Source organism: Centruroides vittatus, unplaced genomic scaffold (assembly GCF_030686945.1).
Source record: "Centruroides vittatus isolate TY-2023 unplaced genomic scaffold, ASM3068694v2 contig_364, whole genome shotgun sequence".
In the NCBI taxonomy this organism is placed as follows: Eukaryota; Metazoa; Arthropoda; class Arachnida; order Scorpiones; family Buthidae; genus Centruroides; species Centruroides vittatus.
This window is the reverse complement of record NW_027122188.1, coordinates 5,784,037-5,811,250: the sequence shown is the minus strand read 5'-3', so window position 1 is coordinate 5,811,250 and position 27,214 is coordinate 5,784,037. Positions and strand designations below refer to the sequence as shown.

Here is a 27,214-nt window from a genome sequence, read left to right as displayed (position 1 = left end):
ATATATATATTCTGATTAGTTTATTGAAATAGTATGTTCTGAAAATTTGTGTATACTGCAAATATAGCTATTTTTTAATAAATACAATAGCTAGAATGATAATAAAATATTAAAATATCCACAAATTAAAAGGTGAAAATGTTTTCATATTCACTTCTTTATCAACACTTCAGGAACACAATAGTTTAATATTTTTAGTTTGTTTAATTTAAATATAACACAAGGCATTCTTTACATTCTTTATTTCTTTTTTATTGCCGATATGCATTTTGAGTCTATGCCCATCTTCTGTCGGCTTTTATTCCTTTTTGAAGTGTTGAGCATATTAAATAAATTGTAGAACATTAAAATACATTTTAAAAGACTATGTATAATATATGCATGCCTCCACCTTAATATCTTTATGTATCAAGATGGATGAGTAGCCTCAAATTAAAGAGCAACTCCACCCATAAAGACTGTTATGTTCCTGAGGTGCTGAAAGGACTGAATATGAAGACATGTGGTTGTTCGTACCAGGAGAATTGTAAGTCCGCGAATAAACGTTACAAATATGAAACAAAAAACAAAACTTCTGTATACAATTAAATAATCCTTTATTACTCCCGGAACACGGTTCTTTTCTTTCGTATTTACAATAAGATCCCAACTTGAGTATTCCTGCTGGGGAAGGGGGGTCGCCACTCATTCGCATACAAGCGATGATACACGCGTGCGTAACATAAAACTTTTATACACGACTTAAAAACTAAACTTAATGACTAATTTAAAACTAATAAGGAAAGGAAACAGATAGACCTAGGAAAGTAAAGAAAAGATGGAAAGGCAGATAGAAAGTACCCGGGGTCCAAGTGGTTTAGTCGATATCCTTAATGATTTGTGTTCTCACCATCGTGATCTCCTTTCTGTCTCTACTGAACCAGCAGTTTGATGTCTAGGATCTCCAATTCTCCCAGTGTCCTATAGACCCTCGTACCTCTTCACGTTCTCTGGTCTTGGCAGGTCCTCTCTCTCGGCTGCAGTCCCCTCTCTTCCACTCTCTCTCGAATCTGGAGCACTGCTTACGACGTCTGTTCCCTCCGAGGTCCAGCCAAAAAGTGGTCGTTCTTCTACCCTTTAGTCCTCGAGGGCTTCCTCTTTTCTTTTGTTCACACTCCCCCTTAGTTCTTAGAAGGGGTAATCCTGCCCTCCAGCGATAACGGTTATATTGTTTAGACAAAGAATAAAGGAACGGAAATAAGAGAATAGAAATGAAGGAAGAAGGAAGATAGAAAATATATGTGTATTTACAACTTATGAACTATATATATAACATATAAACAAAATATGGCTGACGGCCACATACGTCCCCCCCTAATAAAAGATCAAACCCCGTAGTGTAATCTACGGTAGTTTATCTTATGTCCGCACAGGTTATATGGGTGGCGCGTTTGAAACCCTTCCTCGCGACAGTTCCCATGCCTGTTCTGTTACTTTCACTCTCCTGTTGATTCTGGGCCGGACTTTGCGCGGGTCGACTTCTAGGTATCATCGCCAATATATGTTCAAATTCTGCATCAGCCTCCATATCCTCATCTTCGGGGACGGTCTCTGCCTTTCTATGACACCTCATAAATGGTCTTCTCTCCTTATACACAGGGGAGTAACAGGGTTTCACGCGGTCCGTGTGCACCACCCACTTTTTATTGTGCTTGTTTCCTCCCAATTCGAGTGTAACTGGCCCAAGTACCCGCGTGATTCTATACGGGCCCAGATACTTAGGAGAGAACTTCCCCATGTTCCTCGTACTTCCTTTCCTGAGCAGCCAGACTCTTTGGCCCTCTTCCCATACATTCGCTTTCTTTCCCCTATTTTCTCTGTTTCTATTCCTAAAATTACGCTCTCGCCCCAATTCGTAGGCAGTCTTTCTTATTGTGTTCAGTTTTTCTAAAGAATCGTGATTGTGACTTTCACCTTCCATAAGTTTTGTATCATCGTCGGAGAAGGCGTTCGGACAACGGGGTTCGAACCCATATAGCAGGAACACTGGAAACTCGTGGGTTGCCGTGTGCAATGAGTTGTTGTAGGCAAACAAGGCCGAATAAATAAACTCATCCCATTCTTGATTATCCCCCTCCGATATTCTAGCAATGATCCCACAGATCGTTTTCTTAAACCGTTCGCAGACAGAGTTAGCACAGGGACGATAGGCGGTAGTAATATTATGCTTAATACTTAAGTTGTCACACATTTCTTGGAATGTATCAGATGTAAAATTAGCTCCCCTATCGGACACAATAACCTCGGGGCAGCCGTACCTACATATCACATTACTAAAGAGACTATCTGCTATCACTTGAGCTAACTGATTTTGAATTGGGATGGCCTCCGCATACCGTGTATAAACATTTATCACCGTTAAAATATACCTGTTCCCTTTTCTCGATGTTTTAAGCGGGCCTATAATATCCACGGCCACCTTCTGCAATGGGAACTCCGCCACTTCTGTTTCCTGAAAAGGCGTGCCTTGCCTCTATGCATATTATGCTTTTGACAGTTTCTACAACCCTTGATCACCCTCTTAATCCGGTTCTTTAGATTTTTGATATGATAATACCTGTCTATTATGTCGTGGGTTTTCTCAGGCCCAAGTGCCCTGACATTGCCGAGTTATGGAATGACCATATAACTTGATCGATCATATCCTTTCCCACACATGCACGCACCCAATTTCTCAGTCCCCATTTATCAGACTTCACACTTACCACAACCTCGCCATCTAGTTGATACTCAGATTGGAGCCCTGCGTTTGCCCCCTGATTACCTCTCCTCCTTAAATCCTCATATATCTTTTTTAGTTCGTCATCCTGTTTCTGCGAATCTACAACTCTTTTCCATAATTCTCTATTCTCCATCGTATTGATATTCATCTCGCCTCCCGTTATTTTAGCATCGGCACTTGGTCGCGACAAGGCATCGGCTACCCCGTTGCGTTTCCCTTTGATATGGTTTATAGTTACATCGTAATCAGCGATCTCTGTTGACCACCTCATGATCCTTTTGTTATGGTTTCTCATATTGCTGATGAAGATCAAAGGCTTATGATCTGTGTGCAGCTCAACTCTGTATCCGAGAATTAATGGCCTGAAGTGACGCAGCGATAATATTATAGCCAAACATTCTTTTTTGATTGTTGAGTAATTTTTCTCGGCACCTACGAATTTTTGGCTGAAATATCCCACCAGATAGAATTCACCATCCTTCCTCTGTCCTAACACTGCGCCTGCACAATAGTCCGACGCATCGGAATATAAATGAAAGGGGGACCTGAAATCTGGGTGTTTCAATAATGGGGGGTTCGATAGTATGCTTTTAAATTTTTCAAAACTGTCTTGACAGTCAGCATTCCACGCAAACCTTGCATTTTTCTTAGTTAATTTAGTTAGCGGGAGCGCAAGATCTGAGAATTTAGGTACAAAGCTCCTAAAAAATCCCACCATCCCGAGAAAACTTCGCACTCCTTTCACACTACAAGGGGGTTCCAATTCGAGTATCGCCCTCACATTGTTGACATCCGGGAGTATTCCTCCCTGACTTATAACGTGGCCTAGGTACTTAACTTGCCTGACAATAAAAGAACTCTTTGTGGGATGTAATTTCAAGTTCGTTTTGTCTAATGTCCCTATCACCTCATCCAGGAGAGATATGTGATCGTGGAGTGATTTAGAGAAAAGTACTATATCGTCCTGGAATACATAGCAGTTTATGCCAACAAAACGGGCTAACACTTTAGACATTACCGCCTGGAAGAACCTCCCGCTGTTCTTCGCGCCTTGCGGGAGACGGCACATTTGAAATTTACCCCACGGAGTCGAAAATGCAAAAATATGCCTAACAGATTTATCTAAGCTTATCTGAAAATAGCCAGATTTTAAATCTAGAACTGAGAAGTACTTGCTCCCATGAAACTTACTTAGTATCTCATCTACTCTGGCTATAGGGAATTCCTGGGTTGTAGTGACCTCATTCACACGTCTCAGGTCGAGCGTCATTCTGATCTCACCATTTTCCTTTTCTACGACGTGGATTGGGGAATTTCAGGCGGACGAACTTTCTTCGATTATCCCTGCTTTTAGGTACGCGTCAGTCAGTTCTCTCAACTTAGGCAAGTGGCACTCGGGAATGCGATACTGCCACATGTTTACCGGTCTGTCTTGATCAACGATCGGTTTATGGGACTCGCCTATCATACCCGTTAATTCCTCGACACGTTCGGCGAAGCAACCAGGGTGCTTTCTGAATATGTCATACACCTTTTTCTTCTCTTCCAAACTTAAACCTTCTAACCCTTTAATTACTATATTTGAAACGCTCGTCAATTCATCGTGTGCATCTATATACGCGCTACGACCACGTGTTTTCTCCTCCATGGATACTCTCATACTATCTATGATCTTATAGATCTCCCCAATTACATCCATCCCTAGAATTCCTTCGTATTCCACATGTCCCGGTAATAGCATGTATGCAATCTTCACTTTACATGCCTGATCCCCGTACTCCACTTTTGCACGTATCAATTTTTCGCACTCTGTCACTTCACCGTTAATTCCCCTAATTCCCAAGCCTTCGCAGTCTGATGCGGCCCGTGCTATTTTTTTGTTCGATATACCCCTTATCATCTTAGAATTTATAATAGATTTTTCCGCCCCTGTATCTATAAGAAAGTGACACTTCACGCCTTCTATTCTTCCTACCACTAGCGGAAGACCTCTTTGCGATTTAGTGACTTTTTCGGCCAGTCTCACATTTATGAAAGGAACGTTATGCTGACCAGTATTACGCTCCTCTACAAGTTTAAATGATTTCTTCTACGTTCCGGGCAATTTCGAGCGAAATGACCTATCTCTCCGCACACGAAACACCTTTTCCCTACTACTTTGCTCTTCTGTTCGTCTCTAGTCGCCATCTTATTCACAGCCTCAACCAGTGATTCGACCTTCTTCTCCAATTCCCTAATTCTATCATCATCTTTATTTCCCCTAACTATCCTATCACTGCTCTTGCCTACCATAACATCCGATTCTTCCTCTATCCCCACGTTTACGTTTTTACGTTCAAAACGATGACCGCATTCAAGTTCTATTGCTTCCTCGCCCTCGGCTATAACAAACGCCTCTTCGAGGGTCTTAGGGGCCCTTCTCAATACATTTCCCTTCAAACTACCTTTCAGTCCCTTTACAAATCTTTCCTTAATTATATCGTCCGTAAGCGATCTCAATTTGTCGTTATCACTAATGGCCCTTGCCAACAGAGTTTTTGTGCAGATTGAAAATTCCGTTACAGATTCATTTTGTCCTTGCTTTAAACTTAAAAGTTGGTCTAAAATATCCTTGTCTCCAGCCTCTCTTTTTCTTGAAGCACTTAATTAAGTCATTCTTAATGTCTTCATACGACCCGGGGTATTGGTCAAGGAGACACATGAATGTCGTCAGCGGTTCCCCTTTCAGCCTCGATTGCAGGATGGCAACTTTGACTTCATCATTCCACCCGGCAAGCTGGGAAATATTTTCTATAGTTCGAAAAAACTGTTTCACATTTACGGTGTCCCCCTGCGTTCCCGTAAATATAGGGATCATCCCTAGAAAACCCGTCACCACCAAAGGTTGAGCGGGGCTCATTCCTTTACTACCATTTGAACTACCGACTTGGCCGTCCATTATTGTTACACTAATCTTAATAATATATAATAATTACACAACAGAAGAATAGATATAACACAAATTAATCCACTAACACGTGCGACCCGTATACCCCTTCACAGTTGGGATCCTGTCGCAGACGCCATTGTGGTTGTTCGTACCGGGAGAATTGTAAGTCCGCGAATAAACGTTACAAATATGAAACAAAAAACAAAACTTCTGTATACAATTAAATAATCCTTTATTACTCCTGGAACACGGTTCTTTTCTTTCGTATTTACAATAAGATCCCAACTTGAGTATTCCCACTGGGGAAGGGGGGGTCGCCACTCATTCGCGTACAAGCGATGATACATGCGCGCGTAACATAAAACTTTTATACACGACTTAAAAACTAAACTTAATGACTAATTTAAAACTAATAAGGAAAGGAAACAGATAGACCTAGGAAAGTAAAGAAAAGATGGAAAGGCAGATAGAAAGTACCCGGGGTCCAAGTGGTTTAGTCGATATCCTTAATGATTTGTGTTCTCACCATCGTGATCTCCTTTCTGTCTCTACTGAACCAGCAGTTTGATGTCTAGGATCTCCAATTCTCCCAGTGTCCTATAGACCCTCGTACCTCTTCACGTTCTCTGGTCTTGGCAGGTCCTCTCTCTCGGCTGCAGTCCCCTCTCTTCCACTCTCTCTCGAATCTGGAGCACTGCTTACGACGTCTGTTCCCTCCGAGGTCAGGCCAAAAAGTGGTCGTTCTTCTATCCTTTAGTCCTCAGTGCTTCCTCTTTTCTTTTGTTCACACTCCCCCTTAGTTCTTAGAAGGGGTAATCCTGCCCTCCAGCGATAACGGTTATATTGTTTAGACAAAGAATAAAGGAACGGAAATAAGAGAATAGAAATGAAGGAAGAAGGAAGATAGAAAATATATGTGTATTTACAACTTATGAACTATATATATACATATAAACAAAATATGGCTGACGGCCACAGACATTTTGTTTCTTCTAATTTGAGAATAATTTATATTATAGTTATTTTTGTTTATAAACTATCTTACCTGCACTCATATCTATAAGTGTATAATAAATATATTATTATTAATTCAGCTTCACTTTAATCTACTATTGTTTGAAATTAATATTTAAAAGTAATTTTTGATAAATAAAATGTATTTAATTGAAATGTGAAATATATATTAATGTGAAATTAATATATATATTTCAAATTTCAATATATGATTATACACTAAGAAACATTTAGTTAAATATATTTTAAACTTTACACTAAGTTCTCATTATATTAAATTACAATCATGACAGTATTGTAAAATTGCATCAGTATAAAGAATTAATAGGAAATATGATTATTCTCATAATCAAACAACTGATACTGAGTCATACTGATTGGAAATGTTAAGCTAGAGAATTAGTTATTAACTAGTTGTGCTTGCATAAATTATTCACATATATAAAACAAAATATTGAATGCAAAAAATAAGTTATTTGCAGAAATGTTGTGAGCAGAAACTGGGACAGGGATTATTGGGACTGAATCCTTGAGATTGCATTAATTTCAAATTTATAAGCAGTGTGGTGAAGTCGGTAAACAAAAAGTCTGACTCCATTCCAACCTATCCTTTTTTAAAATGTCCCACTATGATTTCTTTTATAAGAAATTTACCACTGAGTATTCCAAATATTTTTATGTAAAATTTCTCTATGAAAAGTCGTACTAAAATTGTTGGTGAGAATCAAAACAATGGATATAACAAATTTATATTGGAAAAAGTATATAAGAAATACACAACATCTTAATAGCCAAAATAATTACACTTTTATTAGTTAAATAATTAATTGATTTAAATTTAATTATTTTCAAGAAAAAATTAATACAATAAAATGCAAAAAATAAGAATTTGAACAATTTGATTAATGACGTAATAAATTGGTCTGTAAAGTAGTTTCTCCCACTCCAGGTAGTTAATTTCCTACTGATGGTTGACTAAACTGAAGTATGCAGTAGAATTTTGAAATATGAAATTTGGAAATATAAATCAATCATCTTGAACTGATGGGTGCAATTAGCCCCCCTAGAACTTAAACCAGTGAAACAATAAGCTGGAACGATCCTATTAATTACATTTTGCAGTTTTCACTTCCTCTTTTATTTTGTTGCAGTTAGATTCTGATCTCAATTTAATTTTTTTCATTGTTTTTCTATTGACTGTTTTAAGACCAAATTATGTTGTCAAAGTTATAATAGTCATAAATAACCCAAAACTAATAAGGGGTAGTAAAAAGATTAATTAGTGAAATTAGTCAAAAAAAAAAAAAAACAATTGACATTTGAAGTAAAACAGTTGAGATATAAAAAATATTGCTCCAATTAAAAATTATGGCACCAGAAATAAAAGTCAAATTTTTTCTTGGGAGCTTCTGTTTGATAAAGATAAGCTAAGTGCTTTGAAGTGATACCACAAGCATTTACTTTCCAGGTGCAATCCTATGACAAGTGTTCAGTGATTTTATCCACTCAGCCACTGATGGACCTTAAATTAATAAAAACTATTTTCTGAAAGTATAGAGCGTATTGTGGGAGCTACACATAACATTTTGAAACAATCTTTATGGGTAAGTATCATTTTGATATCTAAATTTATCAAAGTCCATTTTCTAAGAAATTTCCTTAAATATTACTTAATTAAAAAGTATTTTTCTTACTTCACATTTTACCAATAGTAAACTTTAAAGTTGGAATCGCTGGAGTTGAAAAAATTTTACTGACTCCAATCAAACATCTGACTCCACAACATTGTTTATAAATGGTTTTTGCAGTTATCCTTGATTTCTAAGTGAATTTATCTTTTTTTTTAGATTAATGAAATAAAGCAATGTAACATGTGGACTTCTCTCAGAAGGGCTTTCTAGGGGAAGAGGCCTCTATTTTGATGTTAAACCTTTAAAGAAAACCTGAAAAGGTTTGTGTGGCCAATATACTGTTCAGGCACAAACCCACAAACCCTGTGTTCAGTAGTTTTAGCCACTTGTGTTATTTTATTTTTATCAGTTCAATAGTTAACAATCACTTCCAAGACACTGTTGTCATAATACAATTAATATTTAATTAAAAATATTGTTTAATTTTTTTTGTTTAATAAGAAAGCAAATAATTTAATTGGATAATTCAGATATGCTTCCAAAATTAACCATTTAATGTGGAACGTAACTGTACTGCAAAATCATTTCGAAACCTTCAGGATTTTTTATATTAAGCTTTATATTAAATTTTTTTATGGCTATGAATAATAAAAACACTGTCCATACTGACATTAAGGAATTGATTGGTTAAATTTTAATTGTGCTAAAACTTAATTAATTGTAGATTTAATTTAAAACAAATAAAATTTGTATTAAATGGGTAGAACTTTAAATAATATAATGAATGTATAATCATAGATTATATATTCAAAAGTTGGGATTATTTTAATTAGTTTGAATTACTGTGAACTGCAAGAGCAATATTTAAGAAATTTAAGAAAATCATTTTTAACTTATGCAATCAGTTATTATGATCCATTAGCATAAAGAAACTGTCAACTGTTTCAGTGCCTATATCAGACAATACTCAAAGTAAAAATGTCAATTTAACTTTCTAACCCAACTATTTGAATACATCGTAGTAATAATTCATATATCAAATTATAAAAGAGATGGATTTCTAGGCCAAATATTCTGCAATAATCTTTGCTTTTAATTATTATCAATTTTGTTATGGCCTTATAACAAAAAGGCACATATGATAATAAAATAAAATATAATATGATAATAAAATATGATAATAAAATAAGAGAATTTTTTTTAACTTTCATGAATAGTTTTGTAAAATATGATGGACCAACTTAAAATAAAATTATTAAGAATAATAATCACTGTATTTTTTATTATAATATAAATATAAGTTCAAAATTCATCAATATAAAAATTTGAAGATATACGGTATTCTCAAATGCTCAATATAATTAATAATAATCAATTTTTAATTATAAAACAATTTTTATTTTAAAGTTGCCAATTGTAAAAATGGTTAGATTAAAAATAAAACTATAAATTTAAAGTATTGTTGTAAGTATAAATTAAAATAGATTTTTCATTGATTTCCTTCAAAAACAGACAGACAGCAAAGTGTTACTAGTGAATTCCAGTAAATAAATAATATGGTTATTTATATTACAACCATCATTTAGTAAAAATTAAAATGTATCTAATAAAATCAATAATAGAGGAAAAAGTAATCTTAGTTCTTCAATGATAATACAGTATATATTAATTTCAAAAAATATTTGAGAAATAAATTTAATGAATGACTTCTTAATTAAAGCCAAACAGTATAATTTCATTTACATTGTCAATAATAATAAAATAATTAATAAATAATGTTTTTCACAAAAATTATCATGTTAAATTCCAATAAGTTGTGCATTTATAAAAATTAATTTTAAAAATATTTATTTTTTATACCCTATTTAAGAGTGTTCTAGCAAGATCCTTTTCATTTCTGTGATAAGCAACTATTCCTTGTAGCAAATGCAATCTAGTAAAAAGAGCAGCTTCATTTCCAGTAAGTCCCTAAAAAAAGACTAACTTTTAAAAAATAAAAGAAAATAAAAAAAAAATAAAGTTTTCATAAAATAAAATAATCTTCAATTTTATCAAAAATAATAAAAATTATTATTATGACAAATTAATTAAAAACAAAATTAATAATAACAGAATTTTATATATTAAAATACTTATGGAATGATTTAATGACAGCTGCTTTTACACAATATGATTGCAATGAAATATAATTTTCCCCATAGTCATTCTATGAAGTTTTCAAAACTCCATAGAAATACTGCATGTGAAGTTTTGAATGCAGTATGACCAAATTTCCCTACATTTATATATATATATATATTTATATGCAAATATACGTAAAGCAGTTTTCATTAATATTAAGCCACATCAGAATCTCCTAATAAAGTTATCAAAAGAAAAAATAAAATGAATTAAAGAATACATAGATCATCCATGCAAAATGTCCAGGTAACTTTCGGGCAAAATATAACTAATTATTAATAATGTTACACTCAATATACAAACTTCTTTATTAATTGCAATAAAAATTTTACATACTTCAGATAAAATTATTATTATTGCAAATTTTTAAATACAAAATTTACAGGAAGATAATTGTTTAATTATTAATTATAACTGAAATATAAGCTTATTACCTTTTTCAAAATTACTAATCTTTCCAAATTTTCACCATAACTACGATGAAAACATTCTTCGCACTTTTTTAATCTTGACACTAATTAAAAGATTAAAAATTTAATAATAAATAAATATGTAAATAAACCTATGTATTATATTTACACATATATACAGGGCCAGATTTACACATGTCTATACCCTAGGCCAAAGTACATAATTCTATGCCTCCACCCCCCTTAAAAAGTTGTTATATAATTAAATTTAATTGCTATATGTAATTTGCTATAAATTTTACAGACTTATCACACCATAGTTTTCAATTGGAAAGCTCACTGAGATTTTATTAAACTAATATGTGCATTTTGGGCCATACACCCTTCCTCAGTTGGTTATAATTCAAGTATTAGAGAGGTTACAGCTGATATTTTCATTGCGAAAACATGCATGTCAGATGTTCAGCACCGCCTTCCTGTGAGCCTAGAAGTTTGACAGTGGTGTTTGGAACATCGAGCATGATTCCACTGATGTTCCAAACATTATTTGGGTAGTTTAAGTTAGTCCTAGTTGTAAGTTAGATTAGGGACTCTTAGCTTGGTTTCCAGTTAGGTTATGATAGGTTAGGTTAAATTAGATTAGGGTTGTTAACTTTAGTCGTCTGGTTAGGTTTGTCCTAGGTTATGGTAGGTTAGTTTAGTTAGTAAGTTAATGTTTAAAAAAATTTAAAAAATAAAAATATAAAAAACTGGGGTCTTGCTTATTTGTCTTCTGTCGGTCCATTCGTCTTGTCTAGTTTGTTGTTGTGTTCGTTTGTTTTCACACTGTCTGTCTCGCTGTTAATAGTATTAAGATTTGTGCTCATGTTCAGTTTTATTAGTATTGAGTAGATATAAGTCTTCCTACTAAAAGCCACTTGGCACTAACTTCTATACTTAGCTATTCATGGCAGCACTCAATTATTGGTGTTCATTACACTCAGGTTTTCTTTTAGACCCTTTGGCGGACTACAGCCTTGCAGCATAAAAACTGCATGCCAATATCAAACATAGAGGGTACAGTAGCCATACGTACGCTGTTCAGAGGGATCCTATCTTTCTCTACTGTCTATCTCCTTTCCCTTACCCTCTTTTCTGCTGGCTAAACACATTTTTTACAGTCAATGTCTTTCATATATGTATGCTGATGCACAATGAACCATTTGATGCACTAGAAGCCTGTGAACCTCATTAATCATGAGGTTTGTACTGTAATAAATAAAATCTAACACTAGTTGATAGTTCAATAATGGGCCCGTAGAAGATTGCCAACCACTGTTATTGCATAAAAACTTTTCTGAATTAGTACTTTCTGAAGTCAATTTTTATTGATGCTCTATTATATTTGTATTTCAAAAATATCATGTGAATTGATATTAGTTAAAACTGTTGGTACTGAAAACCTGTGTTATTTTATATATGTCATTTTTATTTCTAAAAAGAATATTGAAAGTAAATATAATAAAGATTGATATAGAAAAATATATTGTCCATTCACATGTACATGTTTTCAATATTTATAGAATATAATTTTCAATATTATGGACTCTGTCAAAATGAAATATAATTTTCTTAAAATATTTAAAAACCATTTTAAAATATTTTTATCTATTAAATATTGTCTTTGGATATGGAAAAATCACAGAATTTTAAGATTTACAACTATTAGAAACTTTATAAAGGCTAAGTTTTTTATATATTAAGTATGCCATAAAATTTGAATTAATGTATAAATTTCTGAATTAATTCAGTTAGTTATTTTATGATAAAAACAAAATAAATGAGCTTTGTTAAGCTTATAATAATGTTCTAGAAAAATAAAAATGTATGAACATTAACTAATAAAAAAGCAGGGTTGAAAATATTCAATACTGGTTTCAATTAATAAATGTTTTTATTAATAATTTAATTAGATAATAATTTTAACATTATTAAACAATTACCTGCATCTGGAAGCTGATTAACACTGTTCAAACAAAGATAACACCATGCAATATCTAAACATAGGAGGGCATAATTGTCAACTGCATTCAAAATTTCTGACGTACATTGTCTATATAAAAAATTAAAGTAATTTATAAATGATCTTGATCTTTTTGTTACAATATCAATTATATATCTTGATTTATTTTTACTGTAAAAATTAATATGAATTATTACAAACTATAAATTTTAGATAATAAATTAAATATTTATCATCTAAAATATATATAAAAACCAAAATCCTAAAAAGGGGATAATTTAAAAAATAAAACAGTCATTTCGATCCTTTGAACAGTCCTTTATTATTATTATTATTAGAAGAGATAATTAGAACAGTTTGAATTTCATATACTGTAATTTAATTTATATTTCCTCTTCAGTAGTACAAGAAAAAAAGGCACAATATAAACTTACTTTACTTGACTTTACAAACCACGAGAGAAGAAAGATACAACTTTGTCATATGTTGCTGTATATTTTATCATACTAACCACAAAAATTTGCATACCATCATTTACATTCAGTTTATTTTTAGTATTGATTATTAATAAATGTTCTTTAAATTTTCTCTTATAAATATTCTTTTTCCTATTTACTATTCTAATTTTAGAAATATCAATATTACAATTAGTTTCTTTTATGTGTTTAAGGTTAGGTTAGGTTAGGTTTAGGCTAATAGTGATATGGTGATTAGTATAATACATTTCATATTTTCTATTAAATTAAATCATTTGCTTATAAACATCACCTTTGCATGTCCCTATCTCTTTTGCATTGGGTAGTGAAGCATTACCTGCCATATTTGACAGGCTATTACAGGATCCTACTTGATACAGTAGAATCTTGTTTTAATGGATCAAGGAACAGTGGATTTCTCAGAATAACAATATTTTCCACAAGTCCTGCCAAATCAATGTAGTTTTACCTTCTTTTAGTAGATCCTTTGGAATAATGAGTTTTTTCCTAGCCTCATGTATTGTAAACTTTGTTTTTTTCAACATTCAATTAATATTTGGGTGTTTCCAGAAATCTGTAGAGTTTGGTGATGCACTTGTTACAACTCTGATGTGTACAGTACAACTAAAGAATTGTATATATAGAGTCAGCAGGCTGAGACAATTAAGGAGAAGCCACCTAGTGAACATTTTAATACTGCTGCTGAAATTTAGTGAGGCCATCCAGTCTTTCCAAGTCATGAAGACCTTCCTGATGAGTTTCACCATAAATGAACAGGTTGTACATAATATGGTTGTTGTATGGCATAATACACAATTGTGTAACCTATGTGTTTCTATAGAATAAAGAAGAAAAATCTCAAGAGATTGATTTTTGGTATAGGTATTTCTTATATATAGGGGATTAAAAAATGGAAATTTTTGAATAATAAATATTTTCCTGGATGTATGGGAAATCCATTATTTATGATATAACAAATTCTTGGAACAACAGATGATTTTCAACAACCCAAGCAATCCATTGAAGCTAGATTCTACTGTATTTCAGAATGCACTAAAAGGTAACATTATGTATTTTTTTTGTGTGCTACAACTTTGTGATTGACAATTTGATTCTATTTTCATTAGGAGCTGAGATTACAACAGCCTTCTTTAATAGAAAACCTAGAGAGTGAAAATTTGCACCATTGTTTAGTACATGTCCAACATAGTATATATTGACAAAACTTCTACTGTGATTAATCTATTAGTTTTTGGTTAGGGAGAGATTTATTACCACCCTGCATATTAATGATTTTTACAATAAATAAATAAAAATTTTACCTATCTGTAAAATTCTGGAAGTAAGTGAATATCAGATATGCGAGATCTGCCCTGGAGATTAAAATTAGATTTCTGCGAGAGATTAAGACAGAATCTTTGTTGTCGGAAATTAAAATGGAACAAAAATATGGAGTCACCATGTTATTTGGATTTATAATTTTCTTTAAATATTGTAATAAATTAAACAACAAGTGAGAGGTCCTTGTTACTAACATCAGTAACAAGGACCTCTCACTTGTTGTTTACAAAAAAGAAAACGTTAGTCATTTTTCTGACAAAAAGGGAAGTTGAATTTCCTTTCCCATACCCCTTATCCCCAAACTCAGGCATCCATCTAGATGTTCACCCCTTTTTGAACATTCCCTACATCCTGTTGACGTATAGAAAATCCATCCTTTTAATTGAATGGGTTCTTCTGAATATGGTGAACCACATCCTGTGATCAAGGAGTTCGACACAGACCTCCAAAGGGAGAAGTTGGTATTCTAAACAATGCAAGAAGAGTTTGACGCTAATCACTAAGGAATAGCAATTTCCACAGATGTGTTTGAGAGCCAATCTCCAATTTGAATCCCTTCCAACAGAAGAGTTGCCACACTACTCCTGAGCCTAAGCGATCCGCCATGCACTGTTAAAGAATTCGAGTCACCATTCTTGATCTACCAATATCCATTACATCATTAAGAAGACACACATCTATAACAGTAAAGGACGAGGTAGTATATAACGATTGGTCTAATTGTAAACTTTTTCTCTCTCACAAGATAGGTATAGAGAAAATTTGTTTTTGTATTTGGTTCAATTTTATTCTCATTAAAGTCTTGTTATTGTTTTTAACATGGTCTCATTCTTGTCTCAAGTCTTAGCCTATGTCCACTCCACTTATTCGTGTTCCTTCCAGTCAAGATTCCTTTCTTAAGGGTACAAGTGTGCCTAACGCTATACTAGGCCAGTGTCAGGAAAAACAAACTTGCAGGGGTTCTTACGAATTTCTGCTCTTTCATCAACGTCTTAGGAAGCCATCCTTCAACTCTGCAAGCCAGTCCTACTGACTGTGCTGCCAATTAAGTAGTAGAGAGGTTAACCCAGACTCTCTACCCACGGCTAGCCTCTCACAGATATGGCATGCTTAGACATTGAAAGTTTAATACATAGATTTTTTGCAATAATAGCATCAAATAATAACCAAAGATTTTTTCATTTTAAAAAATATTTAAATTTTTTTAAAACACTATTGTGTTTGCTATACTTATTTTTATATTTGAGATTATAATCTCAAGTATAAAAAAAAAATATCACAAAATAAAATTTAACAATATTTGAATTTAAATACTATAAAGGAAATTATGGATTTAAACTTAAATTTATTACTATTTTTATCAGAATAATAAGTTTTTAAATATGATTAAGTATCTATTTTAAAAAAAAAGAATAAAAAAAAATGAATTTTTGTATCATGAAGTTTTGTTAATTAGCAATTAATTTTAAAATATAGTTATAAAAAGTTAATTTTTAATAACAACTTACTGAAATTCTCTGTCAGCTTCTAAAAGAAAGACTAAAGCTTTGGCATATTCTTTTTTTTTTAAAGCTGCTCTTCCTTTTTCATTCAATGCCATTGCAAAAGAAAGTGCCTAAAATTTAAAACTTGTTTTATTATATTCAGCAATAAATAATTTTTTAATATTTAGAAACTTAAATAATTTTAATTTTAATTAAGCATTTCAAAAGAAATTCATTTATGTATATAAAACTATTAAAAATATTGATATATAATTTACAAATAATCTAAGTAAAATTTAAAATCATTAGAATGATGAATATGTCAAATTTGGCTCATCCCATAGCTGCATTCCTCCCTAATAGAGTTCTGCAATAGAACTTTCCCATCAAAAACTAGTTTCTGAATCCAGAGACCAGGATACTTAATCAAGTATCCTGGTCTCTGATCAATATTGATTAAGGAAAAGAACATGTTAATTACTAGTACAAGATTAAACGAATAAAAGTTTAACAAAATTTTAATTGTTATTTTAAGTATAGTTACAATACCTTTCTTTCTTCAAAAGGAAGGTTTAATACTCTTCCACTTTGATCTGCTACTTGGAGGTATTGATCATTATCAGGATTAGCTAATTTTAATGAAAATTAAAACATTAAATTATTTATGTTAATAGTGACATCAAGTTATTATTAATTAATAATAATTACAAAATATATTTCACAAAATAGCTATAAAATTTAACAAACCAGCATCAATAATAGATAAAAATTCTGCATCATCTTTTATTCTTTGTAATAAAGCTGCTTCTTGATCATTTTGAATTAATTGTTCAATGTTATTTTCCACTAATAATGCCATAACTTGACTGTTTGGCTATAAAATTTAACATAAAAATTACTATCTGTTGTAAAACCTGTCATTCTAAACATTATTATAGAATTGATTATATTACATTTTTTAGTTTAAATTAAGAAATAAATTAAATTAAAAATTATATATAATAATTGAAAATTGAAAAATATACAATAAACAAAAAATTTTACATAAATGAAATATATGTAAACTATAAAAACTATAAAACTAGTATAACTAGTATAACTATAAAAAAAATATATTGTCATATTATTTAACAACAGAAATTATAGATTAGAAAGATTATAATACATTTAAAAATAATGAATGAATTTGTGTTTAATAACATATAAAAACTCTTTATTCCATGTATTAATTTAAAATTTTATAATTTCATTTGGGTTATTAAACTTAACAAAGTATAAATCATCAAGAATAAGTTTATAAAAATAATACAGTGAAAAGTTCTTAAGATTTTATGTTCAAACAATTTAGCTTTTTAAGTGTTATTTTTATATTTTCTAAAGTTTAAGTGCTTTAATTTTTTTATTTATTACACTGAAAAAGTATATACTTGAAATAAAGTTACTAAGGATGACTGAATAAGAAATTTGAGTGTATTATTTTCTTCATAACATACAATCACAAAAAATAAAACAATTTATGAACTAAATCTGAATTTTAAAATTGACTACTATTTTGTAATTTATACAACAGCTTCAGACTTATTTGTAATATCAGATAACCAAATAAATAATCTTTTTTGAACTGTGAATAAAAATGCTTGTATTTTTTGTTTAAAATAATTTTATTTATCAAAATATTCACATTCACATTCAACTACACTTTCCCAATTGGGGTGGTTTGAAAACACCAGTTTTAGCATTAAAAATTAATGCTAATCCTCTTTTACAGCTAAATGATTTGTACATTGTTTTCCAAGCATATGATTATCCAAAGACAAAAAAAATGTGGTAATCTGATGGAGATAAGTCAGCAGAATAGGAAGGATGAGGTAAAAGCTCTATTGCAATTGCATTATTTCTTGTAATTGCAATCTTGTAATCTGCAACATGTAGGCAAGCATTATTTTGTGAAAACAAAAACCCCTTGACAATTTGCAAAGATAACTGTTTTGCCTTAATTTGTCATGTACTCTTTATAGCTGTCACTGTACAAATCTGCTGTGAGGGTTTGACTAATGTTCAAGTACTCATGATAAACAATATCCTTTGAAGTCCACCAAACACAAAGAAAGATTTTTCAGAAATCATTCAAATAATTTATAAAAATGGTATTGTCGAACTGACCTCCTGTTGAGAAAATGTAATTGAATGTAAAGATGAATATTATGATGAATAAAGTCAATTAAACAAAAAATACAAACATTTTTATTATATTTCAAAAATGACTTTGTTAGGTTAGCTGATATTAATCCTGAAGATGTTGTATACATTACAAAGTATCAGAATAATATCTAAATATATTTGATCATCAGATAGTATTTTAATGTTGTATAGTACTTTAACATATATAAATAGAACTTATCAGGTTATATTTAATTGTATGATACTTAAATAAAACTTATAAATGTTGTTAGAACCATAAGAAATATAATAGAGTGATTTTAATTTTTGATAGATCTATATTTGCTTACTGATAAAATCTATTATTTCAAAAATTTCAAAATGATTTAAAGCTTAATGAATAGATAAAATATGGAAAATGAAATACAGGTATCCTTCATACAACACGGTTTGAAAATTGGGGACATCCTCCATATAACGACTTCCTGTTTCACTCTAAACACAGTTTTTTGTGAAATTCTCCATACAAAATTTCACAATTTTAATTCTAAACTTCATTGTTCAATATTTTTTTATTCAAATAAGCATGTGTGTTGTCTCAAATTTGCTCAAGGATTTTGGAATATTGAAATTTTCAAATTATTTTGGCTTTTTGTCAAGTTTACTTTAATGAAAACCAATAGGACAAGAAAGAAAAAAATTGCACTAACTTTCCTATCAACCAAGTGTCATTGTTATTGCTTTCAGAGTTTAGCCCTTAAAACTGTCACTATGTTTTCTTTTTATAGATTAATCTTTACATTTAGTAAAGTTTATTAAAAACATTTTTTCCATCGGACGAAAATCAAGTTATTAAACTTTTTTTAACTGTAGGTATTAATTACTCACAAGTAATTACTTCATTTGTAAAAATGACAAATGAAATACAGTGGTATGTCAGTACTCAAAAAATTTGGTATTCAAACAAATTCTGGAAAAAAGTCATTTGTTACTCAACTGAACAAATGCAACACACTAGAACAAATTTTCAATTAATAACATATTTTTATTTTGTTATCTATAAAAATTTTTTATGATAAAAATAAAGAATATAAAAAATGTTGCTGATACTTCTGATCAATATCAACAAAAAAGCTGAGATGATGATGATACTTTATAAAAAGAAAATACCCTCATTTAACTAAAATTAATATTAGCACATAATATAGTACTTTTAATTGTGATTGTTAATTATTGATTGGAAATAAATTATTGATTGCTTTAATAAACATATTTCTCTTAGTAACGAAAAAAAATAGTATACTTTGCTAACTTCTGGAACATAACCCTATATTTTGCATTAATCCTTTGTTTCGTATAGCATGGAGTAATATGGCACTTTTTTTACAAAGTAACTACCATGTTATATGAGGGATACCTGTAAGTATATATTTTTGTTAAATATATATTTTAAAACTTTTTTAGCAAAGGAATCCACTTTTTATGGCATATTTTCTAATACAATGGCAAAAATGTTTAAATTATTTATATAGTATAAAAAAAGAAATCTGATTAATTCAAGTTAAAAAGTAAACAATGTAAATTATTACCTTTAAATTTTGTTCTGACAAAGCTTTATCTTCCTTTATCACTCTCCCAACAGCAATTAGCTTTAAACATGATACATTTACATTCATATTTTTTGCAATTAATTCTTTTAATTGCTGTCCAGTATTAGTTAGTGAAATTTCTATCACTGAATTTTGAAAATGAGAATTCTGAAATAAAATAAAATAAATTTATATCTTTATTCATTAAGTGAACCTTAAAAAAACAAAATATTCTTTAATAAACTGTAATAATTACATACATAAATACAATAAAATAATAATAATGATTCCATCTCAATAAATATTTTTTTCTATTTCAATTTGTTAATGAACTGTTAAAGCCAAACAATTGCTGGATTAAATCAGGCTATATTAGTAAGTAAAATCTCCACAAACCTCAAAATTAGTTAACAGTTATCAAAATTACACTTTTCTTATGTTTTTTGAGCTATTTTTTCTATGCATCAGAAGCAAGGATTGTCCCATTTTTTCAAAAAGCCTTTATGTTAAAAAAACATTGGTACATGGGGAACATAGATAGATGGAAGCCCTTGAAATTTTCAAGGCAAACAAAGCAGTAATTTGCATTAACAACAAAGAAGAAAAGGTAATCTCAAAAGCATGGTAGGCATGCATTGGCAATACCTTGTGAACAGCCTATCCAAATATTATGAGGTATGTGCGTGACAGCTGATTTAATTTTTATTTGATATGAAATTTAAATTTCCTGATGAAAACCTTTAGAGTATGTCAAAAAATGTTAGAAAAGTGCTAATTTTGACAACTGCTGGACTAATTTCAAGGTCAGTGGAGATATTACTTGCTATTAAGTTTGTCCAGTTAATATTTGAAGAATTATTAATTTATCATGCTATATTACCACTAATATTAATAATTAAATACTAAATAATGTGTCCTAGAGGTAAGCATTAGAACCATCTCTTATTAAATTTAATAATTATAATTAAATTAATATTTAAATAATTTAGAAAAACTCTGGAAAATATTTGACCTGGAGTGGGACTCAAACCCTCAACTGCCACTTACCATTCTGATGAGTTACCAGTTATACTATCCAGACCTCTATCTGATCCTTCTCTTCCAGAAATATTCAATTTAGATATAACCACACTAGTTATTCATGGCACCAAATGGGGATGACTCAGGATCCACGGCTTAAAAACACCCACTATGGCAACTCAGCCAATTATTGTTTTACTCTGGCATGGTGTATATATACACATATAAACATCTCTAAGCCTGATAATTTTATTAATCTTATAATATAATCGAGATGGGTTGATAATAATAATAATAAGTGCCTAGCCCAAACGGTTAGGAGTTAAAAGTTGAAATTTGGTACACAGTTAGGGTACGTCACAGGAACGTACACTAAGAAAGGATTTTTCGAAATTCTCCCCATCGGGGAGAGGGAGAGGATTAAGGCTTACCCTGAAGAACTCTGCTTCTACTGTACTATTTTAGATGCAATTTTGTTTTCAACTGCGTTTTAGTAGGATACCACTTAATAATGGAAGTGTTAAAAGAATGAGGCGTGCAAGATTTACAAGCGCAAATGAGTTTTTTTTTTTTTTTGCGTGTTTGTGGGAAATCGAACATATTTTTAGACCCATCTAAAAATCCTCTAATTAGTCTGGAAACAGGGGGATCTAATTCTTGCATTCTGTGAAAACGAATAAGGTTGGCTATAATGTAATAATCTTAATCTTCGCTATCGTTACTTTTTGCCCGTGCAACACCGGGCTTATCTGCTAGTGTATATATACACCATGCCAGAGTAAATCAATAACCTGCTGAGTTGCCATAGTTGGTGATTATAGTCCGTGGGTGCTGAGTTATCCCCATTCCGATGCCATGAGTAACTAGTGTGATTATTTCTAAATTAAATATGTCTGGAAGCAAAGCATCACAAGAAGGTCCAGGTAGTGTAACTGGCAACTCATCAGAATGGTAAGTGGCAGTTAAGGGTTTGATTGTCACTCTGGGCCAAATCTTTTCTTCCAGAATTTTCTAAATTATTTAATAAATATTAAATTTAATAAGAGGTCAAATTATTTAGTATTTAATTATTAATAACAGTGGGCGCAAATTGCGTTGGAGTATCTTTGGTGTGCCAAAAAATTAAATCAATTGTTAACTTGGTGGTTATTGTTGAACTGTTTATGGTTAGTAATTAGATTAAAATTAATAATGGCAGGAGTAGAACAAAATCCAGGGCCGTTATCTCATTCACCGACAAAGAGAGGACGACCTCCATTGACACGAAGTACAAGTGCCGTTAAGGTGTCCAAGGATGCATGTGTAGATACAATGCTCCGTCGTCAACCAACTACACTTAAGGAGATGGAAAAGCTGAGGAAAATAGCTGAAATAGAGAGGGAGAAGGATGAAGAAACAAGGTTAGAAAATTTTTCCGAATTGGTAGAGACAGAAGACAGTTCGTCATGTACTACTCTACAACAACTTTCAAAGTTGATACAAGACTCTCATAACTCTATCACAGCACAAATATTGGACCTTAAAGCCGAAATAAATTTAATTCACCAGGAAATAAGCGAATTTAAAGCTAAACTTGGTACGTTAGAGCATAATTTAAATCTATTGGAAACAAAAGTGCCAGACTTAGATAGAAAAATAGAAGCCCAACAATACTTGGTAAATACCATTTTAAATATAACTAACCAATGTAATCTAATGTTATTTGGATTAGCGATAACAGAAAATACAAACTTGAAAGAATGTCTTACACAATTATTCCGAGAGAATATTAAGATAACAGAATTCAAAAAAGAGGAAATTCTGGACATTCACATAATAAAAAAAGAAGATCCATCAATATTGAAAGTTACACTGAACAAGGTCCAGAGAAAAAATCAAATACTTTCAAATTTTTATAAAAATAAAGAAGTATCCTTAGAAGAGCCATTTAAAAATATACGTATGTCATCCGACCTGACACAGGAATCCAGAAACCGTAGAGCAAAAATCCTCCCATACTATAAAGAAGTCAAGAAAAAAGGTGAACAGATATTTCTTAGAAATGACTATCTAATATATAAGAATAAGCAAATAACGTATAGTTTTATAAATAATTGTTTAGTTGATACTAAAACTTTTTTAGAGTTAACTATCAATATTTAAGCTCCTCTAATAATAATGGTATTAAGATGTTGAGTAATCTAAATAGAGAACCTGACAAAGTTAATATAGAGGAATTTAAAGATTCGGATATTAGAATTTTATCTTGGAACGTTCAAGGACTTAGAAATAAGTTTTCCGCCTGCTATTTTGATAAAATCTTAACGAAGTATGATATTATAGGATTGGAGGAAACGTGGGTCAATAAACTAAATACAAATGAGGAATATCTTCTCCAGGCCTTTGAATATTTACAAGTTCCAGCAGAAAAAAATCTAGGTGTAGGTCGACCAAAAGGAGGAATAATGTTAATAATGAAAAAATCTCTGGGTGAAATGATTTATAGTTTTTCAACAACTTACTTTATATTCTCATTAATTAAATTGGAGTCTCCTAAATTTAATAATCAATCAGATAATATTCTGGCAATAATAGTAAGTTATTTTCCACCTTATCAAACGCTACAAAATCTCTATCAAGAAATGGAAAAGGTTATAATGGATTGGCTGCATTTTACCTCTTGTTGGATAATCATGGGTGATTTTAATGCAAGAATTGGTAACTATAATGATTCCTATTATAAGGGTAATAATCAAACAATTTATAACTTAAGAAATAGTCATGACACCGGTAGTAATCCTAAAGGGAATCTATTATTAAATTTCGTTAAAAATTATGATTTATACATTCTTAATGGTCGTACAAAAGAAGACTATCCCGGTAGGCATACTTTTATGTCATCAAGAGGAGCATCGGTAATTGATTACATAATGTGCTCTGAAGCCATACTAGATTATTGTGAAGAATTTAAAGTATTAGACCACGACTTATCTGACCATTTCCCTGTACACTTGATTATTAGAGATGAATCAATCAAATCAAAATATGAAAAGGCAAGAATTAAAGAGAAAGAGCAGGTTGCGAGAGACAGATTCAAATTAAGAAAGTTTGAAACTGAAATAGGAGGAAGAATTAAGTTAATTGAAAAAATGGAGACTAATGAACTATATGATAGTTTAATAAAAATATTTAATGAATATAAGATAGAACCAAATCATCATAAGAATAGATATTTAGATAAAATAAAATCCAAATTTAAGCAAGACTGGTTTGATATGGAATGCTACAGAGCAAAGAGACGAAAGGAAACTAAATTAGCAACTTTTCGTAGGTTTAGAACAAGAGATCAATTAATTGATTATATAAATACCAAGAAGAGCTATATAAATCTTATTAAAGCGAAGAAAAAGAAATACTTCAATTTAATCAATCAAAAACTATTGACTGACAAAAGCAACAAATTTTTTTGGCTGACTGTGAAAAAATGCCGTTTGAGGAAAGGTAACGAAAAACAAGACCCTATTGGATTTGATAAATGGATCAAGTTTTTTGGAAAAAGACAATTAACTAATATTAATTTTTACCCAGATCAAGAACAGATAGGTTTGTACAGGGAGGAGAGGATAATAAATATACCAATTCTGGCCTCAGAAATAATAAAAACTATTAACAAACTAAAAGAAACCACGGCCACAGGTCCTGACTCAATTCCTAATTGTTTATTAAAAAGACTACCACCTGAAGCAATCGACTTAATAGCGCTTAGCTTTAATTACATGTATGAAAATAATAAATATCCAGATTCATGGCGTTCAGCATACTTTAGAATGATATATAAAAAAGGAGACTGCTCAGACCCAAGCAATTATAGACCCATTGCAATACTATCAACTTTAAGGAAGGTTTTTACAGCTATTCTCGCAAAAAGATTTAATCAATGGCTAGAAGAAAAACAGTTGACGTCCGATACTCAATTTGCTTTCGCTAAAAACGGTGGTACAGAAATAGCCATTTTTATATTGATATCAATTATTCAAATTCAGTTATCTAGAAAAAGGCATAAAGTTTACGCTGCTTTTTTAGATCTGGAGAAGGCCTTTGACTCAGTTTCAATAGAATTAATAAGTGAAAAACTAGGAAAAAATGGAGCAGATATCTTATTCATAAATGCCATAAAATTTTTATTTGGTCATTATCATGTTACTATAAAATCTGGCAAAACTGTCTTCTCCCCCATAGATATTTTTGGGGGTCTGTTACAAGGTGACCCATTATCGCCATTTTTGTTTAACTTTTTCATATTTGATATAAATAAACAATTTGATAAAGCAGAGGATGGAATAAGAATTGGAAATTGTGTAATCCACTCAATACAATATGCAGATGATATTGTTTTACTTTCAAATACAAAAATTGGTCTACAGAGAAAAATTAATTTAATGCAGAAGTACTTTACACAACTTGGGCTGAAAATTAACCCAAGCAAAACATATATTCAAATTTTCAGGAGAGGAGGAAGACTGGCGAAACAAGACCATAATTTTTACCTTTTAAATGAGAAATTGAAGCTTACAGAGGAGACCTCTTACTTGGGGCTTAATATAACTTCAACTCTATCTTTCGAAGCCCACTTTAAAAATATGAGAAATAAAGCTAATAAACTAATTAATAACCTTATATATCTATTGGTCAAAATAAAAATTAGTTCAATTCAAAAACAAATGCAACTTTTTTCGGCAATAGTGATGAACTCGATATGTTATGCTTTCCCAATATGGGGAATTGACTGGATTACTCGTTTTGAAATAATACAATTACAATATATAAGGAAAATATATGGGATAGATAGAACAGTCCCTGGATATGCCATACGACATGACACAAACCGACTACAATTGGAGCCCTATTTGGTATCAAGAATACAAAAATTTTATAAAAGAATGATTAACAGTGATCATCCTTGGATTAAGACCATATTAAATAATCTGAAAAGTCTAACAGAAACAAAGAAAAATTATGTCAACAATTGGTTTACTAAATATAGTCAAATGCTGGCTAAATATGGAATTTCTCCTATTTTATTTGGAAATACAGAAGAAGACTGGCAATTTGGTAACCGTACGTTAATAGAAAATGTGTTTAACAATTCTATTCATCAAGAAATACTTAAATTACAGAGTTCAAAATTCCATCCCTGGTATATGGAGAATTTAAACTTTCCTCCTTCAAATGAATACATCAATTTTCACCTACCGTTTATGATTAAAAAATTTTATATGCAGCTCCGACTAAACAGTTTTTATATATTAGTGGATCAGAATTATATAAGGATCAGCAGAGAAACATGTAAATTATGTCAGGAGCAAATTTCGATCTTCCATATAATATGTACATGTAGAGGTTGTACAGAGATTAGGCAAAAATACGGTATTTCCACTTTATCTGAGAGTAAATCAACTAGTGAATTCTATAAAAAGTTGTTTCAAATGAGCCCAACTATAATAACAAGATTATACAATTTTTTTACTAAATATGTTAAATTGTCCGGGAAGGCCAGTAACAAATCTGATAACGAGACTTAATCAAAATTATCTTTTTGTAATTCAAGATAAATACTGTTATTAATGTTAACTATCAAATGTGTTAATTTATGTTCCCCCTTGTAACGGGACCATCCCATATTACGAAAATAAAAATTATTATTATTATTATTATTATTATTATTATGTTGGGTTAAGTTAGATATACTCGGTTAACACCGGTGGCTAAGTACTATGCCGGACCAAAGTCAAGGCATAGTAACCAAAACAGAAATTAAAGAAGTGTATCAGTGTGTGTGTCTGTATTCAGGAATTTTCTCACAATATGACATGTATTCAATATAGTGGCCTTCTGTAGAGTGATGTATGTGTTTCTATTCAATTCTAATGTGCCCAGGCTTTTGTGTAGTGTGTGTGGTATGACACCTGTAGAGGAGAGAACAACAGGTACAATAAGCACCCTATCCATCCTCCACAGATGCCTTATTTCCTGGGCGAGTTCTGTGTACTTGCTAATTTTTTCAGTGCATGCGTTTTGTATATTGTGAGTGTTTGGAATGGATATGTCTATAATGTATGTGATTTTATTGTGTTTGTCAATGAGTGTGATGTCTGGTCTGTTGTGGTAAATTGTTTTATCTGTGATTATGGCTCTGTCGTAGTACATTTTGTGCGTGTTGTTTTCCAATACTGTCTG

General features: G+C 31.2%; 1 protein-coding gene across 1 annotated transcript in view; it reads right to left on the bottom strand.

The window, feature by feature from the left end:
* LOC136975162 (NEDD8 ultimate buster 1-like) overlaps positions 1-27,214 on the bottom strand; it is a 74,244-nt gene that overhangs the window by 25,673 nt on the left and 21,357 nt on the right. Inside the window, exons 4-10 of the mRNA XM_067270202.1 lie at positions 19,979-20,146; positions 16,977-17,103; positions 16,779-16,858; positions 16,254-16,360; positions 12,909-13,018; positions 10,951-11,030; positions 10,196-10,303 (exon numbers count right to left, since the gene is read on the bottom strand). Of these exons, the coding sequence (XP_067126303.1) occupies positions 10,196-10,303; positions 10,951-11,030; positions 12,909-13,018; positions 16,254-16,360; positions 16,779-16,858; positions 16,977-17,103; positions 19,979-20,146 (780 nt within the window). The remainder of the gene's footprint in view (positions 1-10,195; positions 10,304-10,950; positions 11,031-12,908; positions 13,019-16,253; positions 16,361-16,778; positions 16,859-16,976; positions 17,104-19,978; positions 20,147-27,214) is intronic.